Consider the following 19,895-nt stretch of genomic DNA (forward strand, 5'->3'; position numbering starts at 1 on the left):
AAAAAAAAAATTAATTTATTTCTTTTTGTCTGCGTTGGGTCTTTGTTGCTGTGTGCGGGCTTTCTCTAGTTGCGGCGAGCGGGGGCTACTCGTTGTTGTGGTGCGCGGGCTTCTCATTGCCGTGGCTCCTCTTGTTGCGAAGCACAGGCTCTAGGCATGCGGGCTTCAGTAGTTATGGCACGCGGGCTCAGTATTTGTGGTTTGCAGGCTCTAGAGCGCAGGCTCAGTAGTTGTGGAGCACGGGCTTAGTTGCTCCGCAGCATGTGGGATCTTCCCGGACCAGGGCTCAGACCCGTGTCCCCTGCATTGGCAGGTGGATTCTTAACCACTGTGCTACCAGGGAAGCGCCCTCTAGTACGTTTTTAACAGAGAAAAAAGTTTTAATTTGTTAACATCTAATTTTATCAATTTTCTCTTTTATGAACTGTGCTTTTGCTATCATGTCTGAGAACTCTTCACCTAGCCTAGATCTTGAAATTTTTCTCATATGTTTTCTTCTTAAAGTTTTATAGTTTTGCATTTTACTTTTAAATCTATGATCAGTTTTGAATGAATTTTTGTGTAAGGTATGAGATTCAGGTTGAGGTTATTTTTTGCCTATTTTTTGTCCAATTACTCCAGCACCATCCTTCCTCTAGGATAAAGGAAAGACTTGTCCTTCCTGTAAATGAATTGCTTTTGCAACTTTGTCAAAAATTAGTTGAGTGAATTTCTCAAAGTTGAGAAATAGAGAAGGAAACAAGGTCCTGAGCATGCTATTTGACTCCAAGATTGAGATTTGGCAGAAATTATAATCACCAGATTGTTCAGTTATGTGAGCCAGTACATTTCTTTTATTGATTAAGGCAGTTTGATTTGCAATTTCTGCCTTAACTACTGGAAGGAAAATATAGCTCATAGGTCAGTGGACTCAATCATAATCTGATGAAATATATTATCATATTTAAAAACTACCAACCAGAGTAGAGTAAGTAATCCATTTAAGTATAGAAAAAGCAAAGTCCTCTTAGTAAAATATAGGATTGCCTCTTTTGGACACTTGTTGTTATTTTGCAGTCCAACATCCCACCTCCTTTCCTATTTGTAGGTAGTCTCCCACTATATCGTGCCTCCTACTCCAGAACTCAAGAGAAAAGATCCTCCCTCTCTCCACTTTCCTTATATCCAGGCCACAAATATGTGATCCATGTGAGCCAAGTAGATTTCCTGCCTAGGATTTTGAAGCTTGAGAGATATATAAAGATGCAGAGACAGTTAAGAAATTATTCACAGCAGCACTGCTGTATTAGTTTTCTGTGGCTGCTGTAACAAATTACCACAAAATTATTGGCTAAAACAACATAGATTTATTATCTTACAGTTTTACATGTCAGAAGTCAGATATAGGTATCCCTGGGCTGAAATCAAGTTGTTGGCAGGACTGTGTTCCTTTCTGAGGCTGTAGGGGATAATCTGTTTCCTTACCTTTTCTAACTCTGAGAGGCTCCCAGCATTCCTTGGCTCATGGCACCCTTTCTCCATTTTCAAAATCAGCAACTCTGACTCCTTCTGTCATCACATCTGTCTTTGACCACAGCTGGGAAAGGTTCTCTGCTCTGTGATTAAATTGGGCCCACCTGGATAATGCAGGCTAATCTTCCTATCTCAAGGTCCTTAAACTTATGGGAAGAACATAAACACACTACTATATATAAGATAAATAACCAACAAGGACCTACTGTATAGCACAGGGAACTCTACTCAATATTCTGTGATAACCTATAGGAGAAAAGAATGTAAAAAAGAATGAATATATGCATATGTATAACTGAATCACTTTGCTGTGCACATGAAACTAACACAACATTGTAAGTCAACTATACTCCAATAAAATTAAAATATTAAAAAAAAAGAAACAGGACCTCCACAGCAGTCCAGTTGTTAAGACTCCACGCCGCCACTGCAGGGGGCGTGGGTTTGATCCACGATCGGGAAACTAAGATGCCATATGCCGCACAGTGTGGCCAAAAAACCAAAATCAAAAAAATATAAACCATATATACACATATATATACATACATACATATATATATACATATATATGTATATATATATAATGTGTGTATATATATATACATATATATATGTATATATATACATAAAGAAACAAACAAACAAAAACTCTGAGGTAGGTGCAGCCCCCAAAGAATGAGCAGCGACCTGCCGGCCTCTTCTTCCTGCTCCTAACGATGACAGTGGCGATCTTTTCGCCAGAACTCCAGTTCCCTTACCCCGCCAGTCCTCACCCTAGTCCAGGGTGCTGTATGTGGCAGGGCCCCAGAAGTGCCCAGTTTTGAGTGACTGATGAAAAGAACTAACAAAACCTGGGGCAGTGGCTCCACCTGCTGAGGTCTGGGGCCGGCATCCCTCCCTGAAATGATGGCTACTGGTCTCTGACGAGATGAACACAGAAATCGAAAGGAAGCATCTAGAAACTTTTATAGCGATTTGGCAGCGTCCTTTTAATTTCCTTTGAATCTAATAATAACTTTTTTAGTTGAAAAAACAAAGTTCCTTAATCTTAGTCACATGTGCAAAGTCCCTTTTGCCATGTAATGTAACGTGTATACAGGTTGTCAGGGTCTGGATGTGGACATATTTGGAAGACCATTATTCTGCCTACCACAGTTGCCATCACTGAGAACGCAGTGGTGGCAGTAGCATAGAATGTACTGGAAAACGTCTTCAGGGGATATGGTGCTAATGATTGTGTCCCATCTTGACCTCCTATGGTGAGAATTTGGTTGTGATTCCACCTAACTGCCTCCCTTGACTAGTTTTTGAGCCAGGTTTCCCAAATTTCTCAACAATTCTAAGATACCTTATAGCCTTCCAATAAAATAACTTCTTAATTACACAGAGTGAATTTCCAAGCTCTGTCTTAGTGGATAGCCATGTAATGTCAAGCAGAAAGGTAAATTTATATATATATATATTTTTTTGTTTGTTTGTTTGTTTTTGTTTTTTGTTTTTTGGTTGCGTTGGGTCTTCGTTGCTGTGCGCGGGCTTTCTCTAGTTGTGGCGAGCGGGGGCAACTCTTTGTTGCGGTGCGGGGGCTTCTCACTGCGGTGGCTTCTTTTGTTGCGGAGCATGGGCTCTAGGCACGTGGCCTTCAGTAGTTGTGGCTCACAGGCTCAGTAGTTGTGGCTTGCGGGCTCCAGAGCGCAGGCTCAGTAGTTGTGGCGCACGGGCTCAGTTGCTCGGCGGCATGTGGGATCTTCGCGGACCAGGGTTCGAACCCGTGTCTCCTGCACTGGCAGGCAGATTCTTAACCACTGCACAACCAGGGAAGTCCAGAAAGGTAACTTCAGAGGAATTCAATTATTCTGGTTCCTTAGGTAGAGACTATCTCTAACAGGAGGTCTATACATGTTAGCCTTTTATCATAAATATTCAACTGATTTGAATACTTCCCTCTTGTTCTGATTCTATACTCACCAAGCACTTTTTCAATAGGTTTCTCCTATAGGACTATTATCAGAGGAACAAATGTGCTGTGTTAATTTTGAGCATTCCAGTCTGGGTAATAGTAATATGTCATTGTAAACTATTGGCTTGGCATCCTCAGCCTGGTAAACTTAGTGTGTCTACCGCTAAGAGATGGATCCATCTAGGTGGGTGATAAAATCAAATTTCTGTGTCTGCAAGGCCGAAGGGTGGATCTGGGCTCTAACGAACTTACCAAGGAAATGAATGCCATCCCTTTGCACCATTTGGGAAACAGACAGCTTAATCCACACAGGATACCTGGATGTAGCCACACAATTTAGGAGTGTGTATTTTAATAGCTAAAGACCAGTGGTGTGTGTGTGTTCGTACTGAGGACTCCTTTTATGGGGGAAGTTGAAGGGGACAAACCTGAAAACCTTTCTTCTACTTGTTTTGTATGTCCTATTGTGGTTAAGACCTTTAAAATGCTGTGTTGAGTGACCTAAGGAAATTATTAAGTCCAAAAGCTTGGTTTGCTTACCTTGTAGATTCTACTTTCCAGTCACCTTTTACTGTATTCATGTTTTTCTAATTTAAAAATTTAAAATTTTATTTTATACGGTGAGATATGCAAATGGAAAATATGAAAAACATATAAATTGTTTAAAGCAAAAGTATCAAGTGAACATTGGTGCAACCACCACAAAAGTCAAGAGTAGAACACTGCCTGTGACTTTCTGTTTGAATAATAATAAAAAAAAAGAGTAGAACACTGCCAACAAACACCCAGATGTCCATCATGTGCCCTGATCATATTGGCTCCTCCCTGAGCTAACCACTAGCTTGACTGTTCTTTTTTGTATAATGGCTCATAATATGGCAAATTGGCCATCTTACTGGAAACAATGAAAAATGCTGGTAAAATAGTGAAGAGTCAATAAGAAGACAAGGAAAAATCAGACCAAAATCTAGGTGAAGGCAAGATCCAGAGAGTAAATAGAGCAATGATGTTACTTTTACCCTAGGGCACATGTCTTACTTGAGAACTTAAACATTTTTTTTTTTGTCCTTCTCTTATATGGCTTTTTTTTTTCATATCCAGTTTTATTCTTTTATTGTTTTCAGGGCTCCTTGAAAATATATAATTTTTATTTTATTTATTTATGTATTAAAGTACAGTTGAGTTTACAATGTCATGTTAGTTTCAGGTATACAGCACAATGATTCAGTTATATATATATATATATATATATATATACATACTTTTTCAGATTCTTTTCCCTTATTGGTTATTACAAAATATTGAGTATAGTTCCCTGTGCTATGCAGTAGGTCCTTGTTGGTTATCTATTTTATGTATAGTAGTGTGTATGTGTTAATTTTTACCTCATAATTTATCCCTCCTCTCCTTTCCTCTTTGGTAACCATAAGTTTGTTTCTATGTCTGTGGGTCTATTTCTGTCTTGTACACAAGTTCATTTGTATCTTTTCTTTTCTTTTTTTAGATTCCACATATAAATGATACCATATAATATTTGTCTTTCTCTGTCTGGCTTACTTCACTTAATATGATAATCTCTAGATAAACCCATGCACTTATGGTCAATTAATCTATGACAAAGGAGGCAAGAATATACAATGGAGAAAAGACAGTCTCTTCAGCAAGTAGTGCTGGGAATACTAGACAACTACATGTAAAAGAATGATATTAGGGCTTCCCTGGTGGCGCAGTGGTTGAGAGTCCGCCTGCCGATGCCGGGGACACGGGTCCGTGCCCCGGTCCGGGAAGATCCCACATGCCGCGGAGCGGCTGGGCCCGTCAGCCATGGCCGCTGAGCCTGCGCATCCAGAGCCTGTGCTCCACAACAGGAGAGGCCACAACAGTGAGAGACCCGCATACCACAAGAAAAAAAAAAAAAAAAAAGTATGATATTAGAACATTCACTAACACCATATACAAAAATAAACAAAATGGATTAAAGACCTAAATGTAAGACTGGGTACTATAAAACTCCTAGAGGAAAACATAGGCAGAACACGTTTTGACATAAATCACAGCAATATTTTTTTGGATCTGTCTCCTAGAGTAATGGAAATAAAACTAAAAATAAACAAATGGGACCTAATTAAACTTAAAAGCTTCTGCACAGCAAAGGAAAGCATAAACAAAATGAAAAGACAATCTACAGAATGGGAGAAAATATTTTCAAACAATGTGACTGACAAGAGATTAATTTCCAAAATATACAAACAGCTCATACAGCTCAATATCAAAAAAACAACCCATCAAAAAATGGGCAGAGGGCTTCCCTGGTGGCACAGTGGTTGGGAGTCTGCCTGCCGATGCAGGGGACGCGGGTTCGTGCCCTGGTCCGGGAAGATCCCACATGCTGCGGAGCGGCTGGGCCCCTGAGCCATGGCCGCTGAGCCTGCGCGTCCGGAGCCTGCGCGTCCGGAGCCTGTGCTCCGCAGCGGGAGATGCCACAACAGTGAGAGGCCCGCATACAGCAAAAAAAATAAAATAAAATAAAATGGGCAGAAGATCTAAATAGACATTTCTCCGAAGAAGACATACAGATGGCCAACAGGCACACGAAAAAAATGCTTAACATTGCTAATTATTTGAGAAATGCAAATCAAAACTACAATGAGGTATCACCTCAAACCCATTAGAAAGGCCATCATCAGAAAGTCTACAAATATTAAATACTGGAGAGGGTATGAAGAAAAAGGAACCCTCCTACACTGTTGGTGGGAACGTAAATTGGTATAGCCACTATGGAGAATAGTATGGAGTTTCCTTAAAAAACTGAAAACAGAGTTACCATATGATCCTGCAATCCCACTCCTGGGCATATATCCGGAGAAAACTATACTTTGAAAAGATACATGCACCCCAATATTCATTGCAGCACTATTTACAATCACCAAGACATGGAAACAACCTAAGTGTCCATCAACAGAAGAATGGCTAAAGAAGATGTGGTGCATATACACAATGGAATATTAGCCGTAAAAAAAAATGAAATAATGCCATCTGCAGCAACATGGATGGACCTAGAGAACTTAAACTTGTTTTTTCTAGGCCTAGGGGGCAAGTAGGACAGAAGGCTAAGCCCAGGGCTTGGTCGAATGGGGAATTCTAAAGCCGGGACCTCAGTGTAAGGGTGAATTGCAAGTAAACACACCCCCACCTAACAGATTGAAAGAAAGTTGTCTTGGAAGGGGTGATTGTGGGGAGCTGTAGAGGGGTACTGGACCCATAAGCCAGCCCTCTCAGGGATATGTAGCCTAAATATACATCTCTTGGTGGTTTAAAAAAAAAAAATCCCAAACAGTGCTAGTTTAAAGTTATCTCTACTGGCAGAAGCAAAACTAAATTCTCTCAGGAGGAATGAACCTTTATCCTAGCTTTCAAAATTCCCACAAATAATTTTCCAAGGAAAATGCAGCTCATAGTAAAAAATAACTAAGCACACAAAGAATGAGACTGAGTAAAACCATCCAACAACTGAAAGGGATCTGATAATTCCCATGATCTATTACAAGAAATAAAAGTAAAATAGTTTATTTTCCATTATTGACATATTGCACTTAAATAGTAAGAAATTTCAAGAGTATAACTGTGTTTAAAGTCTTTCTTTTTCCTCACCTTAGTTACCTTCCTTGGAGGCAACCATTTTCCACAGTTTTAGGGGTTCTTATTTTAACTTAAAAAAATGTACTTTAAAATGGGCACGTTGGTTTTAAAAAGGGTTAAATACCATTTTGTTCTCAGGATATATTAATAGCCTCATTTTATAATTAGGAGTATGAAGCAAATATTAAGGCTACAAAAAATTATAGTGGTAGGTTAGGAACGAAACCTTCTAGGGAAATTTTATGCCATGCTGGCCAGTCTCAAGAGCCTAGCTCAAGACCTGTTATCTTAAATTCCTTTTTAAAATCCCTCTTTTCCTCTTCTCCCCATTAAACTTCGAAATTGTAAAGTACTACAGATAGCTTAGGTCTTAGTATCCTTGTTTGTGATGTGGCATTTCTCCACCATTGTGCTGTTAGTCCCACTGTTGGCTATCTGCCCAGTCTTGAAGACATAATTTTCAGCAGTATAACCCTCACACATGGCTGATTCATTATTATGTAGATTTGGTTTTACTATTGGTCTAACTATGTCCCTTGAATCATAGCATACAAAATTATCTCACTTTAGGTCAGGAGATGGGTTCTTGTCCCAGCTTTGTCAATAATTTGCTTTATGACCTTGGCAAGTCACTTAAACTTCGTTTTCTCTCCTGGGTTAACAATTATCAAGATAGAATCATAGAACATTAAAACTGGCAGGGACCTCAGAGTTTACAGGATATAATCCTTTTATTTCATGGAGAGTTGCATGATTTACCCAAGAGCTTTCTAGAACAAGCACCCAGTCTTCAGCATCTCAAACCAGTGCTCTTTACATCAGGCTTGCTTTCAGTGTTGTTCCAAGAAACAAACGAAAAAAACAAAAAGTGAAAGCACTGAACAAGTATAAGACCATTTACGAAAAGCCAGATAACGGTGTTAACCATTAGCCTTAATGTAGTCTGAAAGCTTACTTGAATAAATGTACCCCCTCTAAGTAAAAGAAAATTTGGAAGTTCTTCAGGTATGTAAGGAAAAGTCAGAAAAATAAATTAATGGAGAAAAAAAATTAATGGTTGGCTTGCAGAACACTCTTGAAGGGAAAACAAAACTCCCACAAGAGTACTTATATTCTCTTATATATTCTTTCTGGTCTTTTCTTAGTGCAAGATGAACTTGGGTAAGAGGAGACTGCCTGTTTTTATACATTCCTGAAGGAATGGTATGCATTAAGGGTTACTTGAAATCGAATTATTTGCCTCACCTATAGTACATATTACATCAGTTCTCTAATTTAGCGCCACTCCTTCTCTGGCCACTACCCAAAACAAGGTGCTGAAACCTGCGGAAACCACAGTCACCGCAAAAACTCCAAGTCCCATAATGCTCGAAACGCAGTCTCTACCGCCTCTGCGCAAGAGCAGCGTTTTCTGTACTGGGAGTTGTAGTCATTCAGGGGCTTCACTTCCGGGAAGTTGGGGAAGGATGCGCCTCCGGGGAACTACATTTCCCAGGAGGCTATGCGCGTCCTTCTCCGCCCCCGCCGGCGTCAGGCTCCACCTCTCCCGCTCCTCCCTCACTGGGCTGCACCGCTCACGCCTTCCTGTTAGTCCGAGCAGGGAGAAGTTCAGTCAGATCAGCTGATCCTAACTGACAACAGGAGAGGAGGAAGCCCGGGAGGCAGCGAAGGAGGAGGGGGGTGGAGATGGAGAGGAGGCTGGATCCACCGGTGCCCTGAGGAACAGCCCCCGTCTCCACCGGCGCCCCGGGGTCCCCTGACGCCGCCTCGCCGCAGCAGAGCTGCTTCGTGGTGGGGTTCCCGGGACGCCGCGGTCGGGGAGGGAAGGGCACGGCCTTGCGCCGGACGAGCGCTAGCCCTGGAGCTCCCTCCTTCCCCAGGAGGAAGGGGGGGCGGGTGCGGCGGGGGTGGAGGTGGGGGTGGGGTGGTATAAACAATGGATTCGGCTCTGGCCTCTGCCAGCGTTGGGGGGATTTGGGGGGACCTTCTTTGTTCTTAGACCTTGCTCCTGCCCCTTGGGTTGTGGTGGTGTTGTCCGGAAGGAAGGAAGGGTGAGGAATCCCCGGCTGGAGAGAGGCGTCGAGGTGGGAGGCCGAGTGGGCAGATTGTTTGCTTGGGTCTGGTGGGCGGAGAGGTATCTTTTTGAAGGTTGGTTTTATTTTTTTCTCAATTGTGACAAATTTTGATTTTTACTAACGTTGTGGGAGCTGGTTGGGCACTTCTGTGATTAGGGTGTAAATAAGGTCTCCTAGTCACTCCTTTCGCCTTCCTTGTTTATCTAAAAATAAGATGGATAGATTGATTACTGTATGGGAGGAGTGAATACCCGAAAGGAGGGCTTTACATTTCCTTGGAGCGTTAGTTTGGGTGTCGAGGCGAAGGTGAGTTAGGAATATGATTGTGACAAAAAGCCCCTTTCTTGCCCCAGTTATCTATCTATCTTTCTTTCTTTCTTTCTTTTTTAGTTATTTTAAAGTTGGGTTTTGAGTGACAAAGAGAAGAATTATTTGTTTTAACTCACTTCAGGCCTGGCTTTGCAGTGGGCCATAGTGGAGGAATTCTGTCTCCTGTTGCTCCCTTTTTTTGCAGTTAGACAAAAGGACAAAAGGAAGTACAATAATTGTTTTTAATTGTTTTTAAACATGGAATGGTGACTCTTGTTTCTAGGTTTAGAGTCGTTAATAGGCATCTGTCTAGAGTTGAAGCAATCCAGTCACAAGGTTAATTGGATCTGCGCAGGACTTTGATGGAGCTAAAGTTTATTATTATTGTTTCTTTAGCTTTTTACAAGCGTCTTTCTCCACCTCTCCCAATTGTGGGGTGCAGGTAGGGGTGCAGAGGGTTGTTCCTCCAAGGACTATTTGCTTAGTGCTTTTGATTCTTAATTTAATAACTGAGGGAACAGAGAATTTCAGGCTGGGAAATAAAGCAACACAGTCTCTTAAATGCCTTGAGACTAGAGGTAGTGGTTGTTTTCAGAAGGAGCGGGCTTAACCATGATTTTGAGGAGAAATTTCTAGGATCAAAATGAGCCAGTGTGATTTTTACAAGCGAGAGTGAGAGTTCTCTTGGGAGTTCTGGCCTATTTAATCACAATCTTTTTTTTTATAAGGTGCATTTTTGTTTTTAGATGAGTGAAATCCTTTTCCTGCCTCTATTCTAGGTATCCTCTGAAATACTGACTTGAGCTGCATAATATTGAAAAGCTCCTGACCATTCTCTTTCATTACCAAAATCTTGTGTCTGAGGCCCCATGCATGCGCCCACCTCAGTGAACCCATCAGATCTCTCTCAGATAGCCATAACAGACCCTCTCAAGTTAATTTTAACCACATATTTGCCTGCACTTTATGGAGGATGAAACTATCAAACCAAGTCAACGTTGCTGCTGATTCAGGAGTCTTGGCAGCAGGAAATTAAATATCCGAACATTTGTAAATGTGTGAAGAATTCTAATAAGACATCGAATGTTTTTTTAAAAACATTTTTTTAAGAGTGTTCAGAACCCTGTGGAGGCTGTGCTCAGTCTTCGGACTCAACGCCTTTGTCTTCACTTCTGGGGAAAGCCCAGGTACTGTTATATGGTAGGTGTTTTCCTTCCCGGTCTGAATATGAGTGCGCAGACTTCCCCAGCAGAGAAGGGCCTGAACCCTGGGCTGTTGTGCCAGGAGAGTTACACCTGCAGCGGGACTGACGAAGCCGTCTTCGAGTGTGACGAGTGCTGTAGCCTGCAGTGTCTCCGCTGCGAGGAGGAGCTCCATCGGCAGGAGCGCCTGAGAAACCATGAGCGGATCAGACTCAAAGCTGGCCACGTCCCTTACTGTGACCCCTGCAAGGGCCCCAGTGGGCATTCTCCAGGTATGAAGCAGAGGGCAGTTGTGAGGTGCCAGACCTGTAAAATCAACTTGTGCCTGGAGTGCCAGAAGAGGACTCATTCTGGGGGTAACAGAAGGAGGCACCCTGTTACGGTGTACCATGTGGCTAAGGTCCAGGAGTTGCTGGAGGAAGAAGGGATGGATGAGGACACCAAGAGGAAGAAGATGACTGAGAAGGTTGTGAGTTTCCTCCTAGTAGATGAGAATGAAGAAGTTCAGGTAAGCGCTCAGTGGTAGTAGGGTTCCTGTGGTGGCGGAACAGATCTGATGTTGGCAGCTGGCTCTCAGGGGAGGTCCAGGAGGAGCTCGCATTTTAATCAGTAAGAGGCAAGACCCCGGAAAGCTTACATCTGTATGGAGTCAGATTTAGTTTTTTACCAGCTGCATGACCTTGGGCTGAATTACTTTACCTCTCTGAGCCTTAGTTTTCTCATTTATAAACTGGGGACAGTGCCTAGTTCATTGGGTTGCAGTGAGGATGAAATGACACAGTGTTTGTAAAGCCTGTTACCTAATAAACGCTCAGTGTGTGGTAGCTGTCATTATTATTTTTAGGATTATTATCAGGAAGAACTGATTTAGAACTGTTTTCTCAATGAGAGCACTTTGGCAAGTTGTGAATACATGTGAATGAGGAGGGACTGTGTGTGTGCAGGGAAAGAGACACTGACTTCTGGTGGGTCCCACAGGAGTGCAAAGCTATAAATCGTCACCCTGCTAACTGCATTTAGAGACAGGTGTTTGAAAAGTCGCTTTTCGTAAGGGTAGTATCCTCTCCAGATGACTTCTTATTTTCATGTATTGGCTTCTGATCAATAGAAGCCAGTAAGGGCATCTGGGATTACAGAAGGACTGGAGAATATTTGATTTGATTCTGAGCTGGGGAGAGGGTGGCGTCTGATAGGAGCAAGTTGGGGAGATGGAAGTGTGTGACAGGGGCGATTGGGAAAGGGGTAGTAGAATGTTTATACTTTGCAGTGAAGGTGGTACAGTTATCATGTCTGTACTTTCAAATGAAGACTGCTTCATTTCACATCCTGGCGTCACTCACTGGCTGTATAACCAAGGGCAAGTTACTTAAACTCCATGCCTCAATTTCACTTCTACATCGCAGCAGTAGTTGAGAGGATTCAAAGAAATTAGGAATAGAAACGGAAAGGCCCTTATCACAGGGCCTGGCACGTGGAGTACAGCACCACTTTGTTGTGTTTGTCGGTATCAGGGAGTGTTTTGTAGTACATCCAGTACTTTTAGCTGTGATGACTCCTCAAGTCTCCAGATTGGAGGAGTACCTTTGTAAGTTACCGCTTGAAAACTTTATAATTACCCAGTGAGTATTTTTCATCTGTCTTTTTCCACCTTAGATAAGGTTATGGAAATGAATTATGTCATGATTTCTGTGTACGTATGTTGTTAGCTAAATACTTTTTTTTGCGGTACGCGGGCCTCTCCCGTTGTGGAGCACAGGCTCTGGACGCGCAGGCTCAGCGGCCATGGCTCATGGACCCAGCCGCTCCGTGGCATGTGGGATCTTCCCGGACCGGGGCACGAACCCGTGTTCCCTGCATCGGCAGGCGGACTCTCAACCACTGCACCACCAGGGAAGCCCTGTCAGCTAAGTACTTTGCTAACACAGGCTTTCTTGCTTGGTTGAGAGGAACTAATAGAGTTATGGAAGAGTGAGCCAGATCCCATTCTGCCTCCCTTGCTAGCAATAATGTCTCCTCGATGGATTCTGCTCTAATTGGGTGACAGTGTGCACTAAATGTTTTACAAATGGAACACTTAGATTTGGATGATTCCTGTTGGTTTTGCCACCAGTTCTCTTTAATGTCAGCCTTTGGAAAGTCATACTTCGAATTGTTGTCACTTTTGTAAAATGAGAGGAAGATTTGCGATGAACCAGTGGATATTGTGTCAGCACCAAAAAGAGTATTTTTTGAGGGGAGGAGGATGTATTTTCTTTTTTCTTTTTGTAGCACTGATACATGTTTCTTAGCAGAGAATTAAGAAAATATAAGGAAGTGTACTGAAGCAGACAAATCCATCTTTTTTTCTTGTAGTGTGTAATGTGTATATAATTAGGCTGTTTTGTAAAGATTTCTCCCTTCATAAACATTGACCACTTCCCCGGAAATAACAGTTTATTAATTGTAAAAAGCACTGGTTGGGACTAATGGATGGGACAAGAATTTTAGGTGGTGACTTGTTCTCATAGGGTCATGATGGAAGAGTACTTGGAGAAAATATCTAGTTCACTTTTCTAACGTGAATGTCTAAAACAATTAGAGAGATGATTGTCTGATATAAATCTAGATGGTGAATTCAGCTAAATTGTAGACTCCTGGAGAGCAGGACCACGTCTTGTGCCCTGGATCACGTACAATGGTGGGCATGCTGTCAGCGCATAAATACTTGATGGGTGATGTCACATCTCAACCTCAGTTTTTTAGAAATGAATATCACACACATACTTAGTAAAAAAAAAAAAAAACAAAACTAAAATCATTTGAAAGGGCATACAATGACAAGTTTCCCTCCTTCATAACCTTAGTCTCCTTCGTTAGAACAATCACTATTAACGGTTAACTACATGCACTTCTAGAGTTTTTTCACGTATACTTACGAATATATGTATGTAGCCTTTTAATTTTTCAACAAAAATGGAATCTGATATACTTGCTGTTCTGTCCTTGGCTGTTTTTCACTGAAGGATACATCTTGTAGAACTTTCCTTATCAGCACATTGAGGTCTACCTCATTATTTAAAGGCTGCCTAGTACTCTGTTGAATGGTTTTTCTCCAATTTTAGCCTATTAAGGGATATTTGAGTTATTACAACCAAGGATGTGTTGAATATCCTATAAATCTATTTAGAAATGGAATCTTTTTGTCAAATGCTATGTACATTTAAAATTTTGATTGATATTACCAAATTCCTGAACCTTATTTTCTTAGCTTCTGCAGTACTTCTCTGAGTCTCCCCTGGGTTCTGGTCTTGGCTCATGATAGTTAAACTTTAAAGAGCTCTTACTGTGGCACTTGGCACTGTTCTTAGCATTTGAGCTCATTGAGTCCTGATGAGAACTCTGTGTATTAGTTTCTTACTGTTGCTGTAACAAATTACCACAAATTTAGTGGCTTAAAGCAACACAAGTTTATTCTCTCATTGGTTGGAGGTCAGAAGACCTAAAATGGACCTGATAGGGCTGTGTTCCTTCTGGAAGCTCTAGGGAAGAATGTGTTTGCTTATCTTTCTAGCTTCAAGAGGCCTCCCGCGTACTTTGGCTTGTGGCCCCATCATCCAGCTTCAAAGCTAGTAGTGTTAACATCTTCCAATCCCTTTCTGTCTTTTTTCTTCTGTTGTCACTTGCCTCTCTGTGGCCCTTCTGCCTCCCTCTCACAAGGGTCTTTGTGGTTACATTGGATCCACTTGGATAATCCAGTGTAATCTCCCCACCTCAAGGTCCTTAATTCAGTCACATCTGCAGAGCCTTTTTGCCCCATGAAGTGACGTATTCACAGGTTCTGGCCATTAGGATGTGGACATCTTTGGGGGTGGGGTGGGGTGGGGGGCAATTTCAGCCTACCACACCCTATGAAGTAAGTTGTATGTCTTAGTCAGTTGGGCTGCTATGACAGAATAGCATAGATGAGGTGGCTTAGAAACAACAGAAGTCTATTTCTCACAGTTCTAGAGGCTGGGAAGTTCAAAATCATGGCACTGACAGATTGAGTATCTGATGAGGGCTTGGTTCATGACAGCTGTCTTCTCGCCGTGTCCTCACATTGCAGAAAGAAGCTCTCTGGGGTCTCTTTTATAAGGGCATTAATCCTATTCATAAGGGTTCTACCCTCATGACGTAATCACCTCTCACAGGCTTACCTCCTAATGCCATCACCTTGGGGGTTAGATTTCAGCATATGCATTTCAGGGGGATACAAGCATTTCGTATATAGTATTGTATTTTCTAGATGAGGACACTGAAGCACAGAGAGATGAAGTGACTTGTCAAGATCAAGTTACGATTAGTGGCAGAGGATTTGTGATCTAAGATCCTTGCTCTATGATACTCCTGTTCTCTCTCACCAGGTCATTTAAACTTTCTAGTCAAACTTCATTCTGGTCATCAACTCACCAGTTCCTCATGGCTGCTGTGAGAATCAAATGAAACATATCTCTATATAAATGCAAGACGTTACCATTGAAGAACTCCTTCCTCGTAGCAGTGAAGATTCCATGATTTAGGCCCCAGCTTTGTTTTTCTTTGCATGTTTCTAGGCATTTGTGGGTTTTGATCATTTTCAGTTTAGTACATAGGGATTATTTTACTGGCTTGTAGGCTGTTACTCTTATGTGTGGTTCCCTCAAATTCTCTGGCCTAGAGTCTCCTAAGATTTGTTGTTTGTGATTTGAGTATTATTTAGTTTCTTTTGGAAAACCTAAAAGGACAAAAAACTTCCTTTAGGTGGTGACAATTTTATCATTACCTTGTTGCCATTTGAGTGTACACTAGAATGGCAAATTTGAGGAGAGATTGACTTTTGGTCTCAGAAGCAGGAACTCATTGGTGGCTTTTAAATGGACATATCTGGCCTACTAGCCAAAGACATTCATTCATTCATCACATTTACTGGGTATATGTTCTGGTGCCAGGCATTTTCTCGGCTCCAGGAAAGCAGAGTTCACACATGTCAAACACATAAAAAGGTGGTTCAGATGTATAATCAAGGAAGAGTGACTAGAAAGCCACTTTTGCCGGATAGTTAGGGGAGGTTTCATTGTAAAGGTGACTTTTAAGCAAAGACCTGATGGTTAATACTACCTGGGGAAATAGACCTCCAGACAGAGGGGAATGAGAACAGAAAGCAGGTGGGATGGCATGTGTGAGTAGAGAAAGAATGCCTATGTGGCTGGAGTGAGCTGGAGAGAGTGGTGAGGATAGAGGTGCAGAGGTAAGGGGGTGCCAGATCCTGTGGGGCCTTGTAGGCCAGGGAAATAAGTGTGGATTTTAAGTGTAATGGGAAGCACCAGACTCCTTTATGCTAGAAGGTCACAGGAGCTGGTGTGAAGACTAGATTGTAGTGACTGTGGGAGGGCAAGAGGGCAAGCAGGGAAACCACTTAGGAGGCTATTGAAGATGCTGAGGGGAGAGGTGGCTTCAGTTTGGTGCGATCAGTGACATGGTGACATGGAAAAACATTGATCAATTTGGGACAAAGTTTGGATGTAAAACGGGAATGCTGATATATTGGGTGGAGGGATGAGGGAATGAGAGAACTCAGTGGTGATTCCTAGGCATTTGGTTTGTGCAGATAACACCTGCTTAATACCCCAGGTTTTATTGACTTAAATTGATAAAACTTGAAGAACTCAATTCACACAATAAAGAGAGTTAAAATAATCTCATTTGGTATTGTCTAACAGAGTAGTTCTCAACCAGGAGAGATTTTGCCCCCGCAGGGGGCATTGGGCAATGTTTGGAGACATCTCTGGTTGTCACAGCTGGGGGATGGGGATTATGTGCTACCGGCTAGTGGATAGAGGCCAGGATGCTGCTAAATATCTTAAAAGGCCTAGGGCAACCCCCACATGAAGAATTATTTGGTACAAAATGTCAAGAGTGCTGAGATTGAGAAAACTCATCTAAGAGATGAAGGTTCGATGTGATAGGAGATCTGGATTCCAGTGAAGTGGAAAACATTTAACCAATACACCACTTTTTCCTCCCTCTTTTGGTTCTGTTAGTTCCTCAGAAGTAATTTAACTGAAATCAGTATTCTCTTTTGGCATATTTTGTAACCTTTCTAGTGAAATACTTAGACTTTCTGTGTTGTATTCATTGATTTTTCTAGACCTTAGTGGAACTGTACTTGGAAAACCAAATGACTCATGGACCCTTTATTTAGAGCCGCAGGAAGTAAATGATCCACACTGACAAGTCATCTATAATCTCTTGAAGTTAGAGAGGACACCCTTAGCAAATAACTGAAAGGTTAGAAGAATAAAGTTCTAACAATTAGAGTTCTTAGTGGAGGTAGGGGGTAGTATTTTCCTATCGGTTGAGTCTTGTGAGGGATTCAGACATCTTGTCTTACCAGAATATTTCTAGTCACAGAGAAAAGGTGAAAAAAATCATATATATAATAAAATTATTTGTCTATATATAAGTTTAATATATATATAAATATTTAAACCCCATACAAGTTTTTCTTTCACAACCACTTTATTCTCCACTGTCTCTTTTCTACAAACCTCCTATAACTTCCCTCTTCCCAAGAGAATAGAGCAGCACACTGGCAAGCAATTGCCCGTTTCATCTTCATGCTGACTGACCCCTGATGGTAGCAGGAGCTTTTCATGCCAAAAGACTCCTGAAGTTAAATCCCTCCTGCTGAACATGCAGGGTGATAGGGAAGCCCAGTGACCCAGGAGTGGTCAATGAGAAGCTAAGAAAGTGTCCCCTGGGGCAGGCCCTCCTGGACTCAGAAATAGACAGCCTTGGGCCCTGTCTGAAAGGGAAGGCCAAGGTGAGTCTTCAAGTCCTTCCTTCAGTGAGTCAGTGGTGGACCTCATCTCACTGAGACCGTTCCTTTAAGAAGACCCATCAAGTTGTTTGGCTGCTTCGCTTGTTTACAGTCCCAGAATAGTGTGGCTCAAAATACTGGGACTTGGCTTTTTTTTTTTTTTTTTTAATTGGCTAAAAGAGACATTGTTCTAGTGGGATTCAGGAATGGAAAAGAGCAGAGGATGTTTTTGTACTGTGTGAGAATCCTTGACCACAAACTGCCTGTGCTGGTCTGCCCCATTTCTATGCTCCTTCTGTCTTAGACTTCCCTGCTGGTGACCCCTTGGCCTTGTCTTCCATTTCCTGGTCTAGGGCACCTTTCTGGGGCTTGCTCTTTCCAGGATCTCTGTTTCAAACAGGCTGGCAGAAACCCCTCAGGACTTAACTAGTCAATGGGTCAGGAGCCTGCGGATCATAATCTTCTAAATTGTGGAACTTCCCCATTTTTCTCTTTGAATGGTCAAACTTTTATAATGTAAGGACTAATTTTAGTGCTGTGGCTGGTTAGCCCTTTGGCAAATTCTGGTCAGAGCACAAATATATTTACGGTCACTTATTAGGTGCCATATTAAAAAATGTAACAAAAAAAAATCCTATAGATCTGCTTAGGAGCTGTCTGTCAAAATAATAAGCAGTAATTGGTAGAACAGCAAAGGCTCCCTTCACCTCCCCCACCTTTTACTCATAGAAACTCAAGTAAAAGCCCCTTTTGTTTAGTAATAGTAGTAAGGGGAGGGCATTGTATGTATTACTGGGAAACCAGGGTTGAGGATGACTCAGACAAACAGGAAGATGAAAGAGCCCCTATTATATGCCTCTGGTTTCTGCTCAGCATCTTCTGAGCTCTCTCAGCCTTGGGCTCATTCAGTTGTAACAGGCTCCTGGCATTTAACCTGGGAGGCTGTTTTGTTTAGTCCAGGGCTGTTTAAAATTTGACGCATACAAGCCATCAAAACCACTGTGAGTCAGCTTTTCAGGGAACCTATCTTTAACTATTTCAAGTTACCTCCAGTTTGTGTGATTCTGATTTTTCTGGTCTGTCAGTTCCTTGAAGTGATTGATTTTTTTCTGGAATTCAGCAAACATTTGGCTTTTTGAGTCAGGGTTAATATAAAAGGCAGATTTCTTATTACGTTGACAGTGTATGTTTTCCCTGTGGATGCATCTCCTGGCTGTACCGCTCTTGAGTTTATCCTGCAGATTGTGTCACATGGAAACCTTCTGATGGCTGGCTGGACTTTTCAGGGGAGTCCTGCCTGCTTTGGGAAGAGCTCCCAAGAGATTATCTCTGGTTGAGGTTAGAACTGCTAAATGTATTGAGCACATTTGATCAGTGAGGGGCAACCAGAGGAAAGCTAATGGGCGAGACCACAAAGGAGGGAAAGAAAACAAGAATGTAGAAAGTTCCAGGCAAGAAGAATTGGAAACACCTATGGGAATGGACACAGAGGAACTTTTGGAGGCAGGAAAGGGTGGATGTTTCCCTGGAGGATGTTTTGTTCATTTTGCCCCTCTTTTCAATGGCTTTTGGCCAGTAATTAAGAGGCTCTCTTTGACAAGTTTGTGAGGTTAGCTTGGTGTCCTTGGGCAGAGAAGTATGTATACCCACCATACGTAAGCACCTGACCTCTGGCTTGACTTCACTGGAGGATGATCTGTTTTCTGGTAGCTTCTGGAATTTTTTTTCCTCCTTCCTGATTTTCTTCTACTTGTTGACTGGATTATTGTTGTCTTTCCCAGGGAATTTGACTCTAGATGTTAGAGTACTGGAAGAGAACAGACAGAGCCTGATTCTGGCATGTAGACACAGACACCCCAGGTTCAAGTTAAGAGAGAACATAATCCCGAGCAATTCAGTAGTCATAGAGTATTCTAGAAATTCCTCTACTTCTCAGCCCATTCTCCCGCCTGGCGAATATGTCATCTACATGGCTAAACTGTTTTCCATAATCTCTCATAACCTTTTCTTTCAAAGAGCTTAATTCAGTTTACAAGTATCACTCAACAGCAGTCATAAACATTTATCGAGTGTCAATTATATGCCTTATTAGTTTGAGTAATCTCTGTGAAAAATACTTTAAAATGAAAATTCAGCGGTTAAGCAAGACTGGGGAGGGATGGCAGAGGCTTTCATTCCTGGGAAAGCCCCACTGTCTTTTGTACTTGTCTCTGAGTAGAGGCTGTTTGAGAATCCTGTAATTCTTTCTGCACACCTTTCTGGTCCTTGTGGCCAGTAATTTGTTCCATTGTGTGGATATACCGTGATATCTTCACTCACTGTCGATGGACATTTTGTATACCATATATATTGTTTGATTATTGTCTTTCTTCTCTCCATTACAA

General features: G+C 41.9%; 1 protein-coding gene across 2 annotated transcripts in view; it reads left to right on the forward strand.

The window, feature by feature from the left end:
• The first annotated feature begins 8,733 nt into the window (after window positions 1–8,733).
• The window catches only part of ZFYVE1 (zinc finger FYVE-type containing 1), a 47,378-nt gene continuing 36,216 nt past the window's right edge, over window positions 8,734–19,895 (forward strand). The window contains exons 1-2 of one of the 2 annotated variants that reach the window (XM_065871554.1): window positions 8,734–8,899; window positions 10,272–11,202. In XM_065871554.1, the coding sequence (XP_065727626.1) occupies window positions 10,690–11,202 (513 nt within the window). In that variant the 5' untranslated portion in view covers window positions 8,734–8,899; window positions 10,272–10,689. Of the gene's footprint in view, window positions 8,900–10,271; window positions 11,203–19,895 lie in introns of those variants that run through there. The other variant, XM_065871555.1, reaches the window with a different exon arrangement.

This window comes from Phocoena phocoena, chromosome 2, assembly GCF_963924675.1.
Source record: "Phocoena phocoena chromosome 2, mPhoPho1.1, whole genome shotgun sequence".
Lineage (NCBI taxonomy): Eukaryota > Metazoa > Chordata > Mammalia > Artiodactyla > Phocoenidae > Phocoena > Phocoena phocoena.